Source organism: Caretta caretta, chromosome 3 (genome assembly GCF_965140235.1).
Source record: "Caretta caretta isolate rCarCar2 chromosome 3, rCarCar1.hap1, whole genome shotgun sequence".
NCBI lineage: Eukaryota > Metazoa > Chordata > Testudines > Cheloniidae > Caretta > Caretta caretta.
The window spans coordinates 110,585,436-110,606,697 of NC_134208.1; the positions used below are offsets into that span (position 1 = coordinate 110,585,436).

Here is a 21,262-nt window from a genome sequence, read left to right on the forward strand (position 1 = left end):
AACTAACAGTAAAAAATGATTTAAGTATATCAGAAGCACAAAACTTGCCATACAGTGAGGCCAATAGATGACAAAGGAGTACTTGCAGGAATGCTAAATTAATACTTTGGTCTTCACTGCAGAGCAGATTCCTACATCAGAGAGATTCTCTTTGGGCAACCAATCTGAAGTAGTGTCTCAAATTGATGTGTCAGTAGAAGAGGTTTTAGGACAAATTGACAAACTCAACACTAATAAGTCCCCATGAATGGATGGTATTCACCCCCAGAGTTCTGAAGGAACTCAGGTTACATACCATAGTTAGTAGTTCTGCAATTTAACAATGAAATCAGCCTCTGTACCAGATAACTGGAGGGTACATAACGTAATTCTGATTTTTATAAAGGGCCTCAGAGGAGATCCTGTAAATCACTGTCCAGTGAGCCTAACTTCAGCACTGGGTGACAAATTGGTAGAAACTGTAATCAAGAACAGAATTATCAGACACCTAGCAGATAAACATGATTGGTGGGGGGGAAGGTCAACACTGCTTTTATAAAGGGAAGTCATGCCTCACTAATCTATTAGAATTCTTTGAGGGAATCAGCAAGACTAAGGGTGATCCAGTCAATATAGTTGTACTTGGATTTTCAGAAAGCCTTTGACTTGCTCTCTCATCATCAAAGGCTATTAAGGAAACTAAGTGGCCATGGGATGAAGAGGGAGGGTCCTCCCATGGTTCAGTAACTGGTTGAAAGATGGGAAACAAAGGATTGGAACAAATGGTCATTTTCACAATGGAGAGAAGTGAACTGCGGGGTCCCCTTTGGATCTGTACTGAGATCAGTGCTGTTCAACATATATTCATTTATAATCTGGAAAAATCGGTGAAAGCTGAAGTGGAAAAGTTTGCAGATGATATAAAATTGTTCAAGATAGTTAAGTCCAAAGCAGACTGTGAGGAGTTAGAGGGATCTCACAAAACTGGGTGACTGAGTAACAGAATGACATTAAAGACTAACACATTTATTTGGGCATAAGCTTTCATGGGTAAAAAAACACTTCTTCATGCATCTGAAGAAGAAGCTTTACCCATGAAAGCTAATGCCTAAATATATCTGTTAGTCTTCAACCTGCCACCGGACTCCTTGTTGTTTTTGTGGATACAGACTAACCCGGCTATCCCTTGATACTTGACAGAATGGCATATGAAATTCAACATTAAGTGCAAAGTAATGCACATTGGAAAAAATAATCCCAATTATGATTATACAGTGATGAGTTCTAAATTATCTGTTACCATCCAAGAAAGAGATCTTGGAATCACCATGAATAGTTCTCTGAAAACATCCACTCAATGAACTGCAGCCGTCAAAAAGGCTAACTATGTTAGGAACTATTAGGAAAGGGATAGAAAATACCATAATTTCCCTATATCAGACTATAGAACACCCACACTTGAATGTTGTGTGCAGTTCTGATTGCCCCATCTCAAAAAAGTTATGGTGGAACTTGTAAAGATTCAGAGAAGGGCAACAAATATAATCGAGGTTATGGAACATCTTTCATACAAGGAGAGAGTAAAAAGATTAGGACTGTTCATCTTAGAAAAGAGTCAACTAATGAGGGATATGAAAGAGGTCTGTAAAATCATGAATGGTGTGAAAAAATGAATAGAGAAGTATTACCCTTTCACACAGTACAAGAACCAGGGGTCACCCTATGTTAAGTCAGCAGGTGGAGTACAAACAAGAGGAAGTACTTCCTCACGTAATGCAAAACTAACCTGTGGAACTCATTGCTAGGGGATGTTGAGATGGCGAAAAGCATAACTAGGTTAAAAAAAGAACTAGGTAGGTTCATAGAGAAATAGGTCCATCAATGGCTATTAGCCAGGCTCGGCAGGGATGCAACCCCCTGCTCAGGTAAAACCTAAACTTCTGACTGCCATAAACTGGGAGTAAAAGACAGTGCTGGGTCACTCCATAGTTGTCCTGTTCTCTGTACTCCCCTGAATCTCTGTCATGGGTCACTGCAGGAGTCAGGACAGTGGGCAAGGTGGACTGTAGTCTGATCCAGTATGGAAGCTCTTATGTTCTTAATTCCCATAGTTTCTGGACATTCCTCTGCTCTCCTATCTATCCATAAAGAAAGAAAAGGCGGTCGAGAGCCCCTGGACCTGTTGGTATCTCCCCTTGGGGGGTTGACACCCCAGGTTGAGACCCAACATTCTAATTAATATGTTAATTTAATATTTTTTCTGTTCTGTTTTGGTATGTATTGTAGTTGTATAAGTGCATTTCCTGTTCTTTCAGCAATGTGGTTACCATCAGCAATGTGTTTTTTTCCCTCCCTTAATTTGGAGAATTTTTAGGATGCCATGATAGTGGAAGCCAGGTACATGAATGTAAAAATAATTCAAAAAGGCTTTGCTCACTGGGTGTTCTTTCTTCACTGTGCACTGTTTTTTGATGGGTTTCTAGAACACTAATTTTTTTTTTACCAGTTTGCATTGACTGCCATACCTGCTATAATCAAAGTTGGATCTGTCTCTGTTTTGAGGCAGTGACGTTGTCCAGTGTAGTCTAAAACTCTGGCTGTTTTGCTTCCTGCTGTGTTGATGTTTTTGGATGTTTGTTCTGGCAGCACCTCTAATAGAAATGAAAATGTCTTGGTTGACTCACCCCTCTAAGCAATAAGACGTGGCTGGATGTGGTGGTGCTGTAATATGGCTGCGTATGTTGGTTGGATTACACCTGGAGTATGTTATAGGTATAAAAAAAATTCCCACATTGTTGTGTCTTATTTCTGCTGTTAGATAGCTTGCTTAAATAATATTGCTTTACGGTGAATATACATCAAAGTGTTGCCTCTGAGGATTCAAGGCAGTGGAGACCCTGTCTAGGGATCGTGATCGTGACTTGAAATGTTCAGTTTGCCAAAATCATATTCTCACTCTTATTCTTTCCATTTCTTAATGAGTCATTCAGGAAAAGGTTCTAATTGGAAATGGCATCTTAAAAATATTCATGCTTACTGGCGTGGAAATTATTCGTTTGGGAGCCCTTTGGATGAATTAGCTTTAGGAGAGTTTTCACAGGAAAGAGATTTGTCCCCAGCAGTCTTTCCTTTTTTATTAATAATCTAGCTATGAGATGTGCCTGTATATGATTTATTAGCCCTTAACATATGGCTGATATAATTAGGGCAGGTGTCCCTCTGCTCTTCTCTCAAGATTGATAACATGGTCTGTTATTCACTCACTCCACAGCTCTGCCAGAGCTGCATTTAGTCTGAGAGCGAGAACACAGTTCTCCCGAGTGAGGGAGTGAATGCCATGTTCGTGTTCTCTCTTTTTTTCTCTCTCTCTCTCTCTCTCTCTCTCACTATAAAACAGCTATAAGGGAAGAACTATTGGGATATGTTGGAGCTGTCTTCCTAAGGGAATTCTGTTTTGTTTCTGCAGCTTTAATGTTTCAGTTAACAATCTTCTCTGCTATTTAGTGCATTCCAGTATGGTAGCAGACATTCGGCTGCTCAACAACTTCGTTCTTTCTCTGTGCATGCTGAGCTGAGCATATACTAGCTAGGAGGATCTGTAAAGGGTTTTATTTTCTTGGTTTTTGTTTTCAATTGAGAGAAACTTATGCTGTATGAACCTCCTTTGCCTTTGAGACATTTAAAGCTTTGTAGCTGTCAAAAGCAATCCTGGAAGCGAGCATGCTCAGAGAGCTGGCAAATCATTGTCCAGTGACCAGGAGGAAATCATAGTTGCTCTTCATTTATAATGCAAATTCTGAGGTGTCTTCAGAAGTGTGGCAAACTTAAAATGATGGCTGTGGTGAGAACATCTCTGCAGAAAGTTGTGGTCTTGTTGCATTGCTTGCAGAGGATGGCAGTTTCTTCTCCACGTTACCAAAAGCTTTGTAAGGTGAGTAAAAAATGGGAAAAAACAGACCTTTGAGAGTCTGTAGACCTTACTTTTATCTCAAAAAGCCAACAAATAAGATGGGCATCCTATAGAAGGCATCCTACCCTAGAAAGTAAATTTTGAAAGCCTGTTATATTCTGTTGTACATACATATATGTGAGTTATTCAAGAATGTGAAATATGTTTTAAATGCATTTGCTGAAGTGGTTTTTTTTTTTTTTGATAAAATGTTTTTGGATAACATTTAAGGATTTCTGTGAAGGAACTCTTAATATTCAGTTACCTTCCCTAAAAGTCTATTTATTTATTTAGGGATGATGGTTAGGTTCTGGCAAATGTTATAGTTCTTCAACTCCTATTTAGTCATTATCCAGGATACTTCAGCTTTCTTAAATTCCTATTTTTTGTTTGGTTTTGAGTTGAAACAAACTTTAAACAAGCATATGATTTCAGCAGGTTAGTAAACAGTGTTAGCACTTCTATTTTCTGATTCTAATATTTTTAGTGTTCTACAAAATTTAAAAAAAAAGTTAGATGAAAATCATGTTGACAGATTTGACAACTTTTTGTTTGAATAGAACTATTATCTCATTCCTTGAGACTGAAGGTTCAGATTCCAGCAGGACTGTAGTATTGTTCCATACCTTGCACAGGTACAGCTGGACAACTTTGTTGCTGTGGAAATATCCTAAGCAGCCCACTTGAAGTCAGCTTTTTTTAAAAAGGATTGTCACTTCATGGATGTGAGACTTTTGAATGCAAGTTTGTGCTGTATTTCGGAAGCCATTTCTTAGGCAGTTAACATAGCCTGATGTGTGTGTCAGTCATGCTGTCATGGGTTATTGGAGCCTAACAGGTGAATTCTCTCTTTCAGGAGTTTTGACAGTACAGATATTGGGAGAGGTGCATGCCCAAGAGAAAAACAGGGTATTTTGATATTACCATGAAATCCATTTGTTGGTTAATTGGTGCTTATGATGTTTTTAAACCTTTTTGTTTCATATTGAAAATGCACACAAATTACATACGAGGTATGTAAACCAACGTATGTCTGAAGGTAAACTTGAAAAGTTCTCAGTGTTCATTTTTTGTTGGATTGGAAAATGGCATGCTGCTAGCTAATCATGAAGTTTTGCATCAATGTGAGAGAGTTTCTGTTGAGGGAAATTTGGAGGTGAAATAAGCTACAAAGGCATTGCCCAAATGCTTTATATTCTTTCATTACTTCCAAACTTGACCAGTTGAATAGAATGTAAGTTTGCATGGGTAGAGTTTTGACTTTTTGGGATGATCGTACTCCCTTTGAATATACATTGGAAATTGTCCCCTATTTACATAATGTAGTTAAGTGGTGTTTCAGTTCACAGAAATGAACAATTGAGAATAGCTAGTTTGTTGTGTAAATACAAGTTATTTAAGCATATCTGCTTCAGTACTTTTTGTTTGTCATTTTAACAATGAATACTTTGCTTTGGTAAAGAACATTTGTAATGCAAATAAAGCAATTTTTTATGAATGGAGAAGAAAACATTCATTCTCTTTTGAAAAATTACTAGTAAATATGAATACATAAAAGCATCTTTTTAGTCATTTTTATGTTTGTAGATAAACTACCTTGTAACAGAATGTTTGTCAACTTGCTAGTAATCAATGAATACTATAGACGGGAGGTAATAGCAGCAGTAATTGTCTACTAAGTGGAAGTCTAGAAACTAACCACGTATATAGTTTTCTGAGTTTAAATCTACCCAAGGGATTCTAAAAATCTTAAAGAAGCTGTTACTTAAAACATTTTCTGACTGAATGGTAGACTCTGGGAAATTTGTGATTATATATTGTATGTTTTTCTTATAGATAGCCTGGTGATTTAAACTGGAGTTTGAATTGTCCTGCCCTGCTAAATCAGCTACTGATAGAAAAGGAAATATTTACAAACCGAGCCACTTCCAGCAGGTGTCAGTGTAAGGCAGTGATATCTGAGACTGATGATGGAACCATTTTTGCTTCTGAGAATTAAATTACAAATTGAAAACAGCTTTTAAGGAAATCATTATTTACACTCAAGTGGTCATCTCCACCTCCTCAAACCTTTGGAAAAAATGCAGTATATACGTCTCTTGTATATTTGTGGAAATATAGAGTTAACAGTTAAATTCTGCAGGAGAAGTTACATAATCATTATTAGGGTTCTGAATGCTTTATTGAATGAACAGATTGGTGCCTCACTGTTTTTTTTTCTTATTGCATAACCTAGCAAATACTAATTACTTTCCATGTAAAAGAAGCCCCTTCTGAAGTTAGTGAGAAAGTCAGCCATGGCAAAGAAATTAGCATCAGCAATATGAATGCTCAGACAAACAGGGTGCTTATTTAATTAGAGCATCATAAACAAAAACAGGCATTATCCTCAAATTGTAATCAGAATGGCTTTTCTTCTAATTTAGCAGCATGGTAAAGTAATAACTTAAAACTCAGAGTCTTCAGGCTGTAAATTTGTTAAAAGCAGAAACAAAACTCAGCCCTTCCTTGAACTACATTTAGAATGTTGGAAGATGATAGGAAGACACGAAGACAATGAAGAATGCTTAACTCTTTTTCTGATGATCCTCCTCCACTGAACTTGCTACATAACTATTTTTGTACATTGAAATCACTTGAGGACATAACTAGTATGTGTAGCAGGACAACAGTTACGTTGTACCAGAGCATACTAGAATGTCATCATTCAATGGTTAACTTTGCCTTATTTGTCAGACATCTTTTTTTTAAATAGTTTATTGCGTCATAGAATTCAGAAGTAAGAGATGGAATAACCTAAAAGACCAATTATCCAATGCAAAATTATTCAAATAGCACATTTTCTACTGTTACGTCCAAACTGGTTTCAGATATTTTGGGAGTGGATGAGGTTATCACTGAAGACTAGAAAAATTGCTTCATGAGAAGGTATAAAACATGTGATCTTTCCCCTAAAGCTAAAACTGCAACATTACTTATGAAAACACTATATGAAATTAAAAAGCTTTTATGAATGCTTGTAACAAAAATGATAAAATGTTTTATAGCTCAGTCAGGTAAATGTAGTGAACATTTTGAAATATGTATTATGTTGTTGGAGAATTACTACACACTATTAGCATGTATGCAGACCATTTGAAAGAGAATTGGAAAGAGCTGGTATATGAGAGAATATTCTTCTGAAAAAATGTGCTCATCAAAAAAATTAAAACATAAAATATGTATAAATTCATATTTTAAAAATGTTCTTCCTTTTCTGCTATTTATTGTCACTACTGTTAGTGAATATACTAAGACAGTGATGTTAAAAGTTTTGAATCATGGAAATGTAGGACTGAAAGTACCTTGATAGTTCATCTAGTCCAGTCCCCTGCACTGAGGCAGGACTAAGTCCCTGACAGGTGTTTCTCTAACCTGTTCTTGAAAACTTCCAACAATGGCGATTCCACAACCTCCCTTGCTTAACTACCCTAATAGTTAGGAAGTTTTTCCCTAATGTCTAACCTAAACCTCCCTTACTGCAATATAAGCCCATTATTACTTGTCCTATCCTCAGTGGTTAAAGAGGACAGTTTGTCACCCTTCTCTTTATAATAGCCTTTTACATACTTGAAGAGTGTTATCATGTCACCCCTCAGTTTTCTTCTCCAGACTAAACAAACCGACTTATTTCAATCTTTCCTCCTTTGGTCATATATTCTAGACCTCTAGTCAGTGTTGTTTCTCTCCTCTAGACTTTCTCCAATTTGTCCACATCTTTTCTGAAGTGTGGTCCCCAAAACTAGATACAGTACTCCAGTTGAAGCCTTATCAGTGTTGAGTAGAGTGGAAGAATTACTACTTGTGTTTTGCTTACAATATTCCTGCTAATACATCCTAGAATGATGATCACTTTTTTTGTGACAGTGTTACATTTAGTTTGTGATCTACTGTAAACCCCAGATCTTTTTTCTGCAGTACTCCTTCCCGGGCAATAATTTCCCATTTTGTATTTGTGTAACTGATTGATCCTTCCTAATTGTAGTAGTTCGCATTTGTCCTTATTGAATTTCATCCTATTTAATTCAGACCATTTCTCCAGTTTGTCAAGATCATTTTGAATTTGCAACCCTCCCGGTTTGGTATCATCTGCAGACTTTATAAGTGTACTTTCAATGCCATTATCTAAAACGTGTATGAAGATATTGAATAAATTGAATATAATGAACACTAAGGTAGCTCAGAGTCACCTTTCACTGTGACATTGGTGATGTCCTCAAATATTGAAAGTAGCAACAACTTTGTGATGGGATCTCGGGGTAAAACCTGGATCTGGGGTACCGCTGTTCCCCCTTAACTCTCCAGCCTGAGCTGTCTCTCACAATGCTTTGCTACTGACAAGCACCAAACCCCTCCAGTCCCTTTTATCACTGAGTACAACAGCATGTGAGGTCCCACGCCCAGCTAGATTGCATGAATGCTCCCTGAACCAGTCACAAATCACACTGAAAAAGGTACCAGCCAAATGCTCCCAGCCTTATACCCCAGAACTGTATGGTCTTGCCCTGATCAGAAGCCTGACCAGTGTAAGTTTATTACCCAGTCCACCTCTCCCTTGATTGGAGAGGACACACACTAACCTTTATAAACTGAGCTGAGATTTCCCACGGGTTTTAGCTAAAATATAAAACAGATTTATTAACCACAGAATGCTAGATTTTAAGTGATTATAAGTGGTTGGCACAAAAGGTCAGAGATAGTTACCAAAGAAAATAAAAGGTAAGCACACAATCTAAATCTTAAACCTTATTAGACTAGGCAGTATTTGGATCAAGCAGTTATTCTTACCTCAATGGATGTTGCAGCTAGGTTACAGTTTTAATACACAGTCTGTTTCCTCAGTTCATCTTTGTCTTCCCAGTGTTCCTGTTGCTTCCATCGTTGGTGGAGAAGGAAAAAGGTAAAGGTATGATGCCACTGTCCCCCATTGTATATCCTCAGTCCATGTGCCTGGAAAACACTAGTCCAGACGTGTCCCGGTGGGCTTTGAGCAATCCCCCATTGTATGGTGCTGGTGCAGTCCTCTTACAGCATTGTAAATCCCTTGTTAATAACTCCCCTGCTGATTGATGGTGGCTTAACACTCTCCTGGGAGTGGATCATCTCCTTTGTTGTCACTGGGGAACTAGCAGTAGAGACTCTTTAAATGTACAACATATTTCAGTAACAACCACACAGCAAAATCTCATAACTACATACACACTAATGCAATACATATTTTGACAGAACAATCTGTTTAATCAGATTATGACCTTTCATATGATATCTTACATGGCATGCTTTGTATGAAATATATCATAATTATATGATGGGTGAATATGGGTGTTGCTTTGAGGTATAGAGTGCTACAGTCTTATGGAAGTTGGGAAAACATGACTGGGAATAAGGTAAAAAAAAAAATCAATATAGGGATTGTTGTGGCAAAAGGCTAGAGTAAAATTGTGGCCCACTGAAGTCAATACAGGTTTTTCCATTGACTTCAGTGGAACCAGGATTTCACCTTTAATATTTAAATGGTCTGAACTTGGTAAAGTATTGACATCTTTTCAAGCTGATGAAGTAGTGGCAATCAGTTGGGGGCAAAAAGGAGAAACAATAGCAGAATTAAAGGGCACTAGGAGAGAGAGAACCAGAATTTCCTGAAGCAACTCTTGGGGTGGTCAAAACTGTACTTGTGGCATTGTTTAACTGCCTAATATTTGATGAGTGACAAGTACAGCCATATGCACATCATCAAAGGCATTCCTGAACTATGTATAAGGCAAATTTATTATCTCAATAGTAGAAACTCTGGAGCTAATTCTCATTTATACTACGGCTGCTTTATATCACTCTGTTGGTGTGAAGAGCCCTTAAAGGGAGAGTAAATGTAATCACAATCCCAGAGCTGGCTGGTCGCATTAACAGCACAGTGAAAGTCCCAGAGTGTGGCTGCTGCATTTGGAAATTTTATTGTGCTGTAGCAGTGTTCACATGGGACAAACAGCAAGCTGGTGTGCTGTAGATTCACACCCTGGCTTGCTGCTCAGCAACTTGCCCTGCAAACAAGCCATGGGACTCAGATTTTCCATCTACGAAGATCTGCCACCAAAGAAATGTACATTGACAAATATAAGAACAAAAGCAAACCTTGGAAACATGAGCTATTTGAATAAGGAATTAATTTAAAGAATGTTCTAGCGTAAGGATATTAGATTTCATAAGAGTGAATTTCGAGGAATTGAGAAATCAAGTGAGTAATGTCTGATGAGAGGCAGTATTAAGATCTGCCCTTCTGGAAGAAGCCTGACAGAAGTATGATGATTGAAAAGCAACACACTATTAATATCTTTAAAAAAAAAATGAAGGCAAAGAACAATTAGTGGCCAATATGCTTTTTATAAAGTACCACTCAAAGATCTGAAGGTTGTTTTAAAAAAAAATCTTCACTGTAAATTGAAGGCAACCCGAAGAGGAATGATTTACATGGGACAATTAAGAGCCATAAAAGTAGGTTGGTGGAGTGCTAGTGAGACTAAAGGATTTATAAGAATTGAGAGGAAAGGATTGCTAGAGAGAAATTAACTAATAGATTGAGTGGGATTAAATGAATGATTATTGAAAAATGAACACTGAAGTCCTATCTGGAATCTGTCTCCAACAAGCAAAATAAAGAAATGTAAAAAACTATGAAGTCTGAAAGATCCTATAAAAAAACAGGCAATGTAATACTTGGAAATATGAACATCTGCAACTCAACTGGCTCAGTTTATATGCAATATAGGAACTGATAATTTATGTTTAAAAAGTCATGGAAAACTTAATGAGGTATTGGGAAAGACTTGGAAAAAAGCGTATTAGTACTGATTTTCAAAGAAAGTAAGTCATCTTGGAGACTGTCCTTGATGTGTCTCTCCTCTCCCTAGTAAAATAATGGAAGGATTACTGAGAGAGAAAATAATTAAAAATCTATAGAAAAACAGACGAAAAATATGAGAAGAGTTTATAAATAGATACTGCCAAAGAGTAATTGATTGCTTTTTGTTGGAATTTGTTAGAATTACTAAATTTGTGGATGAAGGGAAAACAAGGGAATCAATCCATTTGGATTTCAGCAAAACATTCGATATTGTATATCTGTCTGATTCTGAAAAAATAATTGATATTGCTTTGGAATGAGCCCTGTCTTGCATGGATTGAAAACTGGTTAAAGTGTATTACACACAGGCTTATGATGAATTGCAGTGTATTTAGTTAGGACATTGTGGTTACTGGTTCCATCAGTGTCTGCTTTAGGTCTGGTTGGTGTTAATGTTACTTTAAGTTGATGATCTAGAGGTGAGGTAAACAGCACATTAATTCTAAATTAGAAGGAGTTTTGAACATAATTGAGAACAGGGAAATAACTCAAGTAAAGATTAAAAATGTAGGCAAAAATATAAATGAATCATAGGACTGGAAGGGACCTTGAGAGGTCCTCTAATTCAGTCCCCTGCACTCATGGCAGGACTCTGTCTAGACCAGTGGTTCTCAAGCTTGTTCAGGGAAAGCCCCTGGCGGGCTGGACTGCTTTGTTTATCTGCTGTGTCTGCAGGTTCGGCCGATCGCGGCTCCCACTGGCCGCGGTTCGCTGCTCCAGGCCAATGGGGACTGTGGGAAGCGGCGCGGGCCAGGGACGTGCTGGCCACCCTTCCCGCAGCCCCCGTTGGCCTGAAGTGGCGAACTGCGGTCAGTGGGAGCCACGATCAGCCGAACCCGCGGACGCGGCAGGTAGGTAAACTGGTCTGGCCTGCCAGGAGCTTTCCCTGAACAAGCGGTGGACCGGCTTTGAGAATCACTGCTCTAGACCATTCCTGACAGGTGTTTGTCTAACTTGCTCTTAAAAATCTCCAATGATGGAGATTCCACACCCCTCCCTCGGTAATTTATTCCAGTGCATAACCACCCTGATACTTAGGAAGCTTTTTCTACTGTCCAACCTAACCCTCCCTTGCTGCAATTTAAGCCCATTGCTTCTTGTCCTATCTTCAGAGGTTAAGAAGAACAATTTTTCTCCCTCCTCCTTGTAACGGCCTTTCTTGTACTTGAAAACTGTTATCACGTCCCTTCTCAGCCTTCTCTTTTCCAGACCAAAGAAACCCAATTTTTTTCAACCTTCCCTCATAGGTCATGTTTTCTAGACCTTTAATAATTTTTGTTGCTCTTCTCTGGACTTTCTCCAATTTGTCCACATTTTTCCTGAAATGAAATTGAAGTTTGAAAAATGAAGGTAGGGAAAAATAACTCGAAACATAAATACTCAACGGGAGGGAGAAATTTAGAAAACAGTAATATCTGCTGTCACACTTCAAATATTTATTAACATCAAATTAGACTTGATTTGGGGTGTATGTGTGGCAGTGGAGGGGTGGTAAATAAAAGTCCAGGGCAACTAGGGCTACATTTACACAGGCATTATGTCATGGGACAGGGAGATAACCATCCACATGTCAAATGTTATGTTGGGGTTTGAGCGTCTGTAGCAAAAGAGAGAGTGATAAATTGGAGGAAGATCAGAGAAGAGTGTAAAATGATCAGGGACTAGAGGAACTTTTTTATAAAGACAGATGAAAAGTCTTAAAGATGTAGAGTTCCGCCAGTATTTGAGTGTTGGGATGTTACGTAGCCATTTCCAAATATTTGAAGAGTGTAACCGCTAACCAAAGATATAAATTATTTAGTACAATAAGGGGGTAATAATTCAGAGTACTAGAATGAACTAAAATAAGTTATGGAGACTAAATAGTTAGAAAAGTTTTTGACAGCAAGATCTAGTACCCTGTGACTTCCCAAGGGGAGTAGTTCGTTAGAGCCCTCAACATCTGACCCATTTTGATACTAAACTGGACAAAATCGTAGTGGATCTATAATAGGGAACAAGTTTCACACAATTGGTATTAAGACCGGATGACCTGAGACATTTTGTTCTTTTACACTTGTCATAAATATAAAGGGAAGGGGTAACAACCTTCCTGTATACAGTACTATAAAATCCCTCCTGCCCAGAGGCACAAAATCCTTTTACCTGTAAAAGGTTACGAAACTCAGGTAACCTGGCTGGCAACTGACCAAAAGGACCAATAAGGGGACAAGATATTTTCAAATCTGGGGGAGGAGGGAACCCTCTGAACACTATTGCGCTACATCGGTGCCACTGCACTGACACAACTGTGCTTCTGTAGCACGTCTGGTGAAGACCAGCTGTGCCAACAAAGTCCAGAATGTTAGTTCCTGGAGAAGGCATAAACCCCTCCCATTACTCCTTCAACTGTAATGGCCCCTTCACCATTTGAACTTGTGTATGGCTGCGAGGTTAAAACCCTAAACTGGGCAGTGGTACAGCTCTGTAGACAAAGAGCAACCGCTGCAACATTAGGTCCCAATCATTGGAGTGCTCATTTACGAATTTATGTATCATGGCCCCCAAAGTTCCAATAAACTTCTCCACTAGGCCATTTGTTTGATGGTGGTAAGGGGTTGCAACCAAGTGATTCACCCCATGAGCTTCCCAAAGGCTTTCCATGGTTCCTGCCAGAAAATTAGTTCCCGAATCTGTCAGGGTAATCCGATTCAAAAACACAGAGTATTTCCCCCTGGGCCAAACTTTAAAGTTGCAAAAAGAACACCAGGAATACACCTTCCTCTCAGCACAGAGAAAAACACAAGCGAAAACAAAAATAAGCTAACGCATTCCCTTGCTAGTACTTACTAATTCTAATGGAGTTGGATTGCTTGATTCCTTGATCTGTGTCCGGCAAGCACGCAGGACAGACAAACCAAAACCTTCTCCCCCCCCCCCCCCCCCATTTGAAAGTATCTTGTCCCCTTATTGGTCCTTTTGGTCAGGTGCCAGCCAGGTTACCCGAGCTTCTTAGCCTTTTACAGGTAAAAGGATTTTGTGCCTCTGGCCAGGAGGGATTTTATAGTACTGTATACTATACAGTTGTTACCCTTCCCTTTATATTTGACATGCCTCCCCAAATCACAGATCGTGTTGGACAGCCAGTTCCACACTGGCTGTGACTTCTTCCTGGAGCTCTAGGAGAAAACAGAGTTAATAAGGCACATGTACCTTTAGATACACTACTGACTATATAGAAACTAACAATATTTTCCACATTTCAAGGACAATTTTAACCAGTTGATTCTGGGAAACTTTCACAGGAGAGTGCGTCATCACCTTGTTAGACGCTCCTGAAATGTGTTGTATTTCAAAATCTTGGAGAGCTAAACTCCACCGAAGAATTTTTTTGTTTTTGTCCTTGATGGTGTGAAGCCACTTCAGAGCAGCATGGTCACTTTATAGATGGAAACGCTGTCCCCAAACATATGGGCGTAGCTTTTCCAGCGTGTACACAGTGGCGTAGCATTCCTTTTTGCTGATTGACCAGTGGCTTTCTCTCTCAGACAGTTTCTTGCTGAGAAACACGACAGGATGGAATTCTAGATCCGGTCCTCCTTGCATTAAAACTGCTCCCACACCACGCTCGGACACATCTGTGGTTACTAGGAACGGTTTGTCAAAGTCTGGGGCCCTTAGCACAAGGTCAGACATGAGTGTCGCTTTAAGCTGGTTAAAGGTCTTCTGACACTCTTCAGTCCACTGAACTGCATTTGGCTGTTTCTTTTTGGTTAGGTCTGTCAGTGGGGTGGCGATTTGGCTGTAGTGTGGTACAAATCGCCTGTAATATCCGGCCAACGCTAAGAAGGATTGGACCTGTTTTTTGACTTTGGGACAGGTCACTTTTGGATAGCATCCACTTTGGCCTGTAGGGGGTTGATAGTTTCTTGACCCACCTGGTGTCCAAAGTAAGTCACTCTGTTTAGGCCTATTTGGCACTTTTTAGCCGTAACAGTTAGTCCTGCCTCCCTTATGCGCTCGAAAGACTTTTTGTAGGTGCTCCAGGTGTTCTGCCCATGAATCAGAAAAGATGGCCACGTCATCAAGGTAGGTGACTGCAGATTCTCCCAATCCCACTAGGAGACAATCTACAAGTTTTTAGGAAGGTGGCAGGTGCATTTCGCAGCCCAAAAGGGAGCACATTAAATTCATACAGCCCTACATGGGTGATGAAGGCTGACCTTTCCTTGGCGGATTCATCCAGTGGTACTTGCCAGTACCCCTTGGTTAAGTCTAAGGTAGAGATCAACTGGGCACGTCCCAGTTTCTCCAATAGCTCATCTGTGCGTGGCAGTGGATAGTTGTCTGGGCGAGTCACAGCATTTAGCTTACGGTAGTCCACGCAAAAGCGTATTTCCCCATCTGGTTTGGGAACTAGAACCACTGGAGATGCCCATGCACTGCCAGAGGGGCCGATTATACCCATCTGTAGTATGTCCTAGATCTCCCGTTCTATAGCAGTTTTGGTTTGAGGAGACACCGGTAAGGTTGGGCTCTAAATGGGTGAGCATTACCTGTGTCAATGGAGTGGTACACCTGTTCGGTCCGACCTGGGGCGGCTGAGAACATCGGCACAAAGCTGGCACACAGCTCCTTGATCTGCTGTCACTGCATATGTCCAAGGATCATAGAGAGGTTCACCTCTTCCATGCCACTTCACTTTTTCCTTTGTGCTAGACGTCTTCAGGCCACTCAGCGTCATCTCCTCCCTGGGCTGTAAACTGACGAAACTTTAATACTCTGGAATAAAAGGGTTTTAGAAAATTAACATGGTACACTTTAGGTTTGAAGTGGGGTTTGAGATAGTTAACAGCTCCCAGGTGCTCTTGGACCATGAATAGCCCTTCCCATGACGCTTCCATCTTATGGGTCTGGAGCGCCTTCAAGACCATGACCTGGTCCCCTACTTTGAAGGAACGCTCTCTGGCATGTTTATCATACCAGGCTTTTTGCTCTTCCTGAGCATCTTTTAGGTTTTCTCTAGCAAGGGCTAAAGCCCGATACTCTGTATTTAAAATAATAATAATAATAATTTTTTTAAAATCACTATTTTAAAAAAAAAGTATTTTATGACATTCTTTAGAAATCACATCAGGTTTAGTTGTGTGTCTGGCTTGTTGAGCTGAAAACAACGTTGCCAATGCAGAAAGAACAAAAAAGAAGACAAAATATAGGGTAGATTTATTAAGGACTGAGCGTAGGATTAATGGGAAAATTGACTTCCTTGAACTTCATGTGTTCACAGGAACTGGATCAATATTTGATATATGATATCCTCTATAATATTTTACACAGCACTTTTTGATTGCTACTCTTTTTGCAGTGCAAGAACTCTCTTTCTGTCCCACTAGCATCCAACTGTGACCTTGCCTCAGCCCAAATCCCATACTCCTGCATAAAAGTCATACGTGATGTACTGTTTCATAATGTCTCCCTCAAGCTGTACTTAGCATTTCTGAATGGCTCCAAGGAAGGATTATAATGATTCACCAACTCTTTCCTCCAAAACTGCCTGTCTTCTCCAAATATAACCTAATTCTGTTTCACACAGATCACCAAAACTAATAGCATGGGTACTGCACTCGCTGAACAACTAGAAAAATAAGCAACCTCTTTTGAAGTTGAAGTGCCACCCCAGGCATTAGGAACTCTGACAGAATGATGCAACGTAAACTCCTATCACCTCTTACCCTCCCATTCTTAACTGGTGCAGAGAGTGAGGAGACCAAATGTTCCCAGGTCACACGTGAAACTGAATATCTTACATTAAAATTTGCTGAGCTAATAACTGCAGACTTGCTTCGGCTTTACGTTGCACTGTCCCATATTCGCTTAATGTACAGTTCATGTCATAGTTTGCTACAAAGCATTTCACTGGAAAACAAATAATTTTTGCTACATGGTGTGTGATTGTAAAGTTACTGTTGGTGAAAGGTGAGGGTGACTGTCCTGTAGACTGAAGTAGTATGTTCATTTTGGTTGTCACTAAAGAAAATAATAATTTGTGGTGCCATTGATACCTTATGGTGGTATTTTCTATTCTACAATAAGTATAGGTATATACAATAAGCAAATACAGTGACAAATACAAATACTAGGATGCTGTAAATGTTAATTGTGCAGTGGTGACCCTGAATCTGTGGACTGGCAGGGGAATGCAAGCTTTTCCACATTGTCCCAGCAGTATGCGAAATCCCTGACCCGGAAGGACCATGCTCTAATGGAGGGATGGGTACTTCAGTCTCAGTGTTGGTTCAGTTCTTGCCTCTTCTGCTGAGGCTGACCACTAATGTGCCAATTAGTGCTAATTGTGGTGGCCTTTGTGGTTTGGTTCCGGAACAGTCACCTGAGGTCACTGCTTTCTCTCACTGCCATCTTGGTCTCAGTTTGAACTAACATGTTTGAGAGGAAGGACACAATATTAGCCCACTGAGCCAACCAGTTATCTTTCATGTTCCGTTTCAAATGTTCCAGTTCAACCACTGTCACTCTGGTTCACTCTGTGATGCGAAAGAATTACTCAGTGGCTACAGAATACAAACATTACATTACAGAATAGAGAGAACCCCTCACTCCTTCCCCTGCCCAAACAGCAGTCAAAATAGGATCACTTAATCTTTCACAGCACAATGGAAATTACTTGTTTTTCATGATTGTTCTCTTCCCTTCAAGTTCTTTGAGAACAAACACACAATGAAACTGACAGACCTTCCAAAATACTCCCCATGTCCCACGCTTACCCTTTCCTATTTCTCTGTTAGGAGACAACACTTTTTTCCCCCTTGTCCATAAAAAGATCTTTACGGTTCCTAATGGTATTTGCTGGGCCACTATGTATTTGCCAGCCACTGGCAGCTGAACAGCAGAAACATGCAGACTCCCTCCGGTATTTTCACTAAAAAGAAAATCTGCTTTGTCTGATCTTTCACTGTATATAGCCTAATAGCGTCACAAAACAATCAGCTCTGAATTGCTTCCTTTTCTTTCTGTAAAAAATTAACAGTCTGAGAGAAGTGTGGTGATTTTGTCTTGAGGCAAATAACATGGATTGTGTCAGAATTGTGATTCTTTAAAATAATGTGATAAAATCTCTCCTTGTGCAGGAGCATGCGTAAAAGGAAATAGAAACATAGTAAAAGAGAGATTTGATTAGTAATGGGCCTGTGCTGTAAAATTTGGAACTGAAGCTCTGTGAAAATCAAGGTTTTTAGAGTCCTTAAATTAACTTGATTCCTGGTATCTGATTATTTTCATGAACTTTTTGTCCCTACATATAATTCTAATTTTGTCAACTTTTTTTTTAAATGCATGCCTACACAGTAGGATAATTTCCCCCTTATCCTCCCTGGTACCCAAACTGTAGTTCTATGCTATAGGGCAAAACTCTTTGGTAGTGACAGAAATGATGAGCCGCAAGATTCCACAGCACTCAATGCAGCATGGAATGTTCAGAGAATGACATTGATGTATTTTTTGCAATGCAGACTTATTTTTCTTCTTTCCTTCTCAGGAGCAGGAAACCAACCTCCCTAATAGAACAGAGACTTGCACCCAACCAGCAAAATCAAGATCTGCTGATATTGTTTGAAATGCTTAGAAAAAATGTGGCTGTATGACTTAAATTGAGGTTTGCAGCAGAGAATGAGCTTTGAAAGTGTGGGCATTAGTCCTTTGAATAACAGTGCCAGCAATTGTAGCTCACCTGATGAATTGAAAAATGAGGCAGTGTTTTTCTAGTGGCTAGAACATATGTCCTGGGTTCTGTTCCCAACTACTCCACTGCACTCTTGAGCAAATCACTTAACGTCTTTCTCTTCAAAATTGTGGAAAATCACAAGGATAAAAAGAGAGCACTTAAGCTTTTGAGATGAAAGGTGCAATCTAAGAGCCAACTATTATATATTCCAATAAGCTATTTTTATGCCACTCAGCTGATTTTTAGAGGATCTGTTATTATTCGTCTCAGCTGTTTGGTTAGATTTGGAAAATTAAAAAATATCAGAGGAAACCAAATTGTCAGACTTCTAGTCTACCCATAAAAGAACTACTGGATTCCCTACTGATCTAAAAATAAACAATATACAAGCTTCTCCTGTGGGAAAGGTAGATTACAAAGAGTGGGGACTAGACAAAGAGTAAAAACAGATGGCTGTTATGGAATTTTTGGTTTGCAAAAGAAGGGGAAATGGATCACACCCTTCCCCCCCCCCCCCAATTTTGCCAGAATAATATGCAGTTATTGAAATGAGGCCATAACTTGTGAAATTAGCCATGCTGCTGAAACAGGAAAACTTCCTGTCAGGAAGGATAATGGTAACATGAAATGTATAGATGGAATTATGCTAAAAAAATTTGGAATTTGCCAAAAAGGAAGACTGCATAGATATCAAATGTTTGTATCGCATCCACATGAGGACTGAAAAGAGAAAATAAATCTGCTCGTTAACTTCTGTTGTGAAACTGTCTGAAACACAACTCTGGGACAGAATACAACAGGCAGCTAAATAGAAAACTGGTATAGGAAGGCTTTAAACTTTATTCTTTCCAGACCTAAGTCCAATTACCCACAGAGTGTGGAAGATGACTGTGATTTAGAGTCCTTTAAAAAGCCTACGGCATAAAGCTATATATGATGATTTGTCTTGTTTAGCACTGTTTAACCTGATTTTAATATGTTTAGACGTCCATTTCTGTTTGGTACTGTCCCAGCATCGGTGCAGAAGTTGATTCTTTGTCAGTTTTGTTTATATTTACACCCACACCCCATTTTTTGATTTTTCCATAACCTCTCTTCCACCTCCTGGTTTGGTATTTAATTTCTTGACACTTACATTTATTATTTTTACACACTTAATTCTGGGGTGGGGTGAGTTAGGGAAGTGAAAAGCAACTCTCTAATCTGTATGTCTACTCAGCTGGGTGGAGCAATTGAGTATTACCACACCAAGTCGAGGAAATACCCAGTTTTGGAGGTACCATTGTTACTTGTCACAGGATAGGAATTTTGCCATGCCTGCTGGCATCATTCAACCATCATTCAAACACGATGCTCTGAGTCTTAGGAGGATGAAGATGAAGTAGAGACTCCTTAGGAAAGCACAAGAACTCCTAACAACAGACCCTATCCAGCAGAGGCCCAGACTGTAATATGATCTCCTAGTATCTCCCCACCTGAAGACTCTGCCATTGTAAGTCAGGAGTTAGCTCTCAAATTAAATATTCAGCCAACTCCTGAAAATCCCACAAGTATGATTTGAAACCTGCATTCAAGGGCAAGCAATCCCCAATCTAGCAGAGAGACTGCCACAGATATCTCTAATTCAGGAATCACTCCTCACATAGCAGACAAAGACTGAGTCATTGTTCTCCATCAGGTTATCCAGTCATGCAGATAGTGGAAAAACAGGAGTTTTGTGATGGAATGAACTTTGCTGCAAATTCTGGATTTACAAGCTCTTTACAATGGATAACAGCCCACTGAGCTGGGAAACGTATGTGGACCAGCAAATTGCTCTTACGGGACTAAAGTCCATGTATCCGCAGCATATCAGAATGAGTCTCCTAATTAATGTACTTTATTTGGGAGGTTTTTATTTCTTGGTGTATATGGCTATGTGAGAAAAGTTCTCTCTGTTCAAGAGGAAGTTTAGGTAAGCACAATCTATAATGCCAATCATTCATGGTCCTACTCCTTTCTTTTTGAGCCCCCCAAAGGCACCATACTTCTGAGATCATCATGGTTAGCCATGCCAGCAGTCTGTCAAATTTTCTTTTATGTGAGAGTTCAACTGTCTGTATGTTTACTTCTATTCAAGCCTGCTTTCTATATCTGTGTACTTTTATTGAATGAGATCTGCTTTCTAACGCAGTCCCTTGCCAAGGTTATGGGTTAGTGGAAAATGCTGCTTCTGTATTCAAAAACCATATTGTGTCTTCTAAAATGACAAAATTGCTTTATGTACCTTAGAGCAGAGGATCCCAAATCTGTACTTGTGTTTGATGTCCTATCGATTTACTTCATAGCAATTTTTCAGCAGGTAGTGCATAAACTTATAAAGTTTGGGAACTGCTGCTGGAATAAAACCACCTTGAGCACTTCTCTGAACAGACTTTCTATTGTTCAGTCCCAGCCAGAACCACCATGAGGAAATGTGGATGTCAGCAGAGTGGTGGAAATATATCTGAAATTTAATGAATCATTTAGAAGATCATCCATGTGCGCGCACGCTCTCTCTCTCTCTCTCGGAACCAAATCCTTCAAATTTTCCATAGCCAGCTTGATAAAATGCTGTTTTAGAAAAGATTGCTGTACATAATATCCAAACAGCTACTATTATTAAAGCTTCTTCTACTCACTCCATTGGGCCAAAATGGCC

At 39.4% G+C, this 21,262-nt stretch overlaps 1 protein-coding gene across 3 annotated transcripts in view; it reads left to right on the forward strand.

Moving 5' to 3' along the window:
* UTRN (utrophin) overlaps positions 1–21,262 on the forward strand; it is a 577,632-nt gene that overhangs the window by 285,559 nt on the left and 270,811 nt on the right. The window contains exon 1 of one of the 3 annotated variants that reach the window (XM_048844330.2): positions 3,315–3,910. The exons of the other annotated variants lie outside the window; for them this stretch is intronic. Coding sequence (XP_048700287.1) covers positions 3,767–3,910 — 144 coding nt within the window. The 5' untranslated portion in view covers positions 3,315–3,766. Of the gene's footprint in view, positions 1–3,314; positions 3,911–21,262 lie in introns of those variants that run through there. 3 annotated transcript variants of the gene reach the window in all.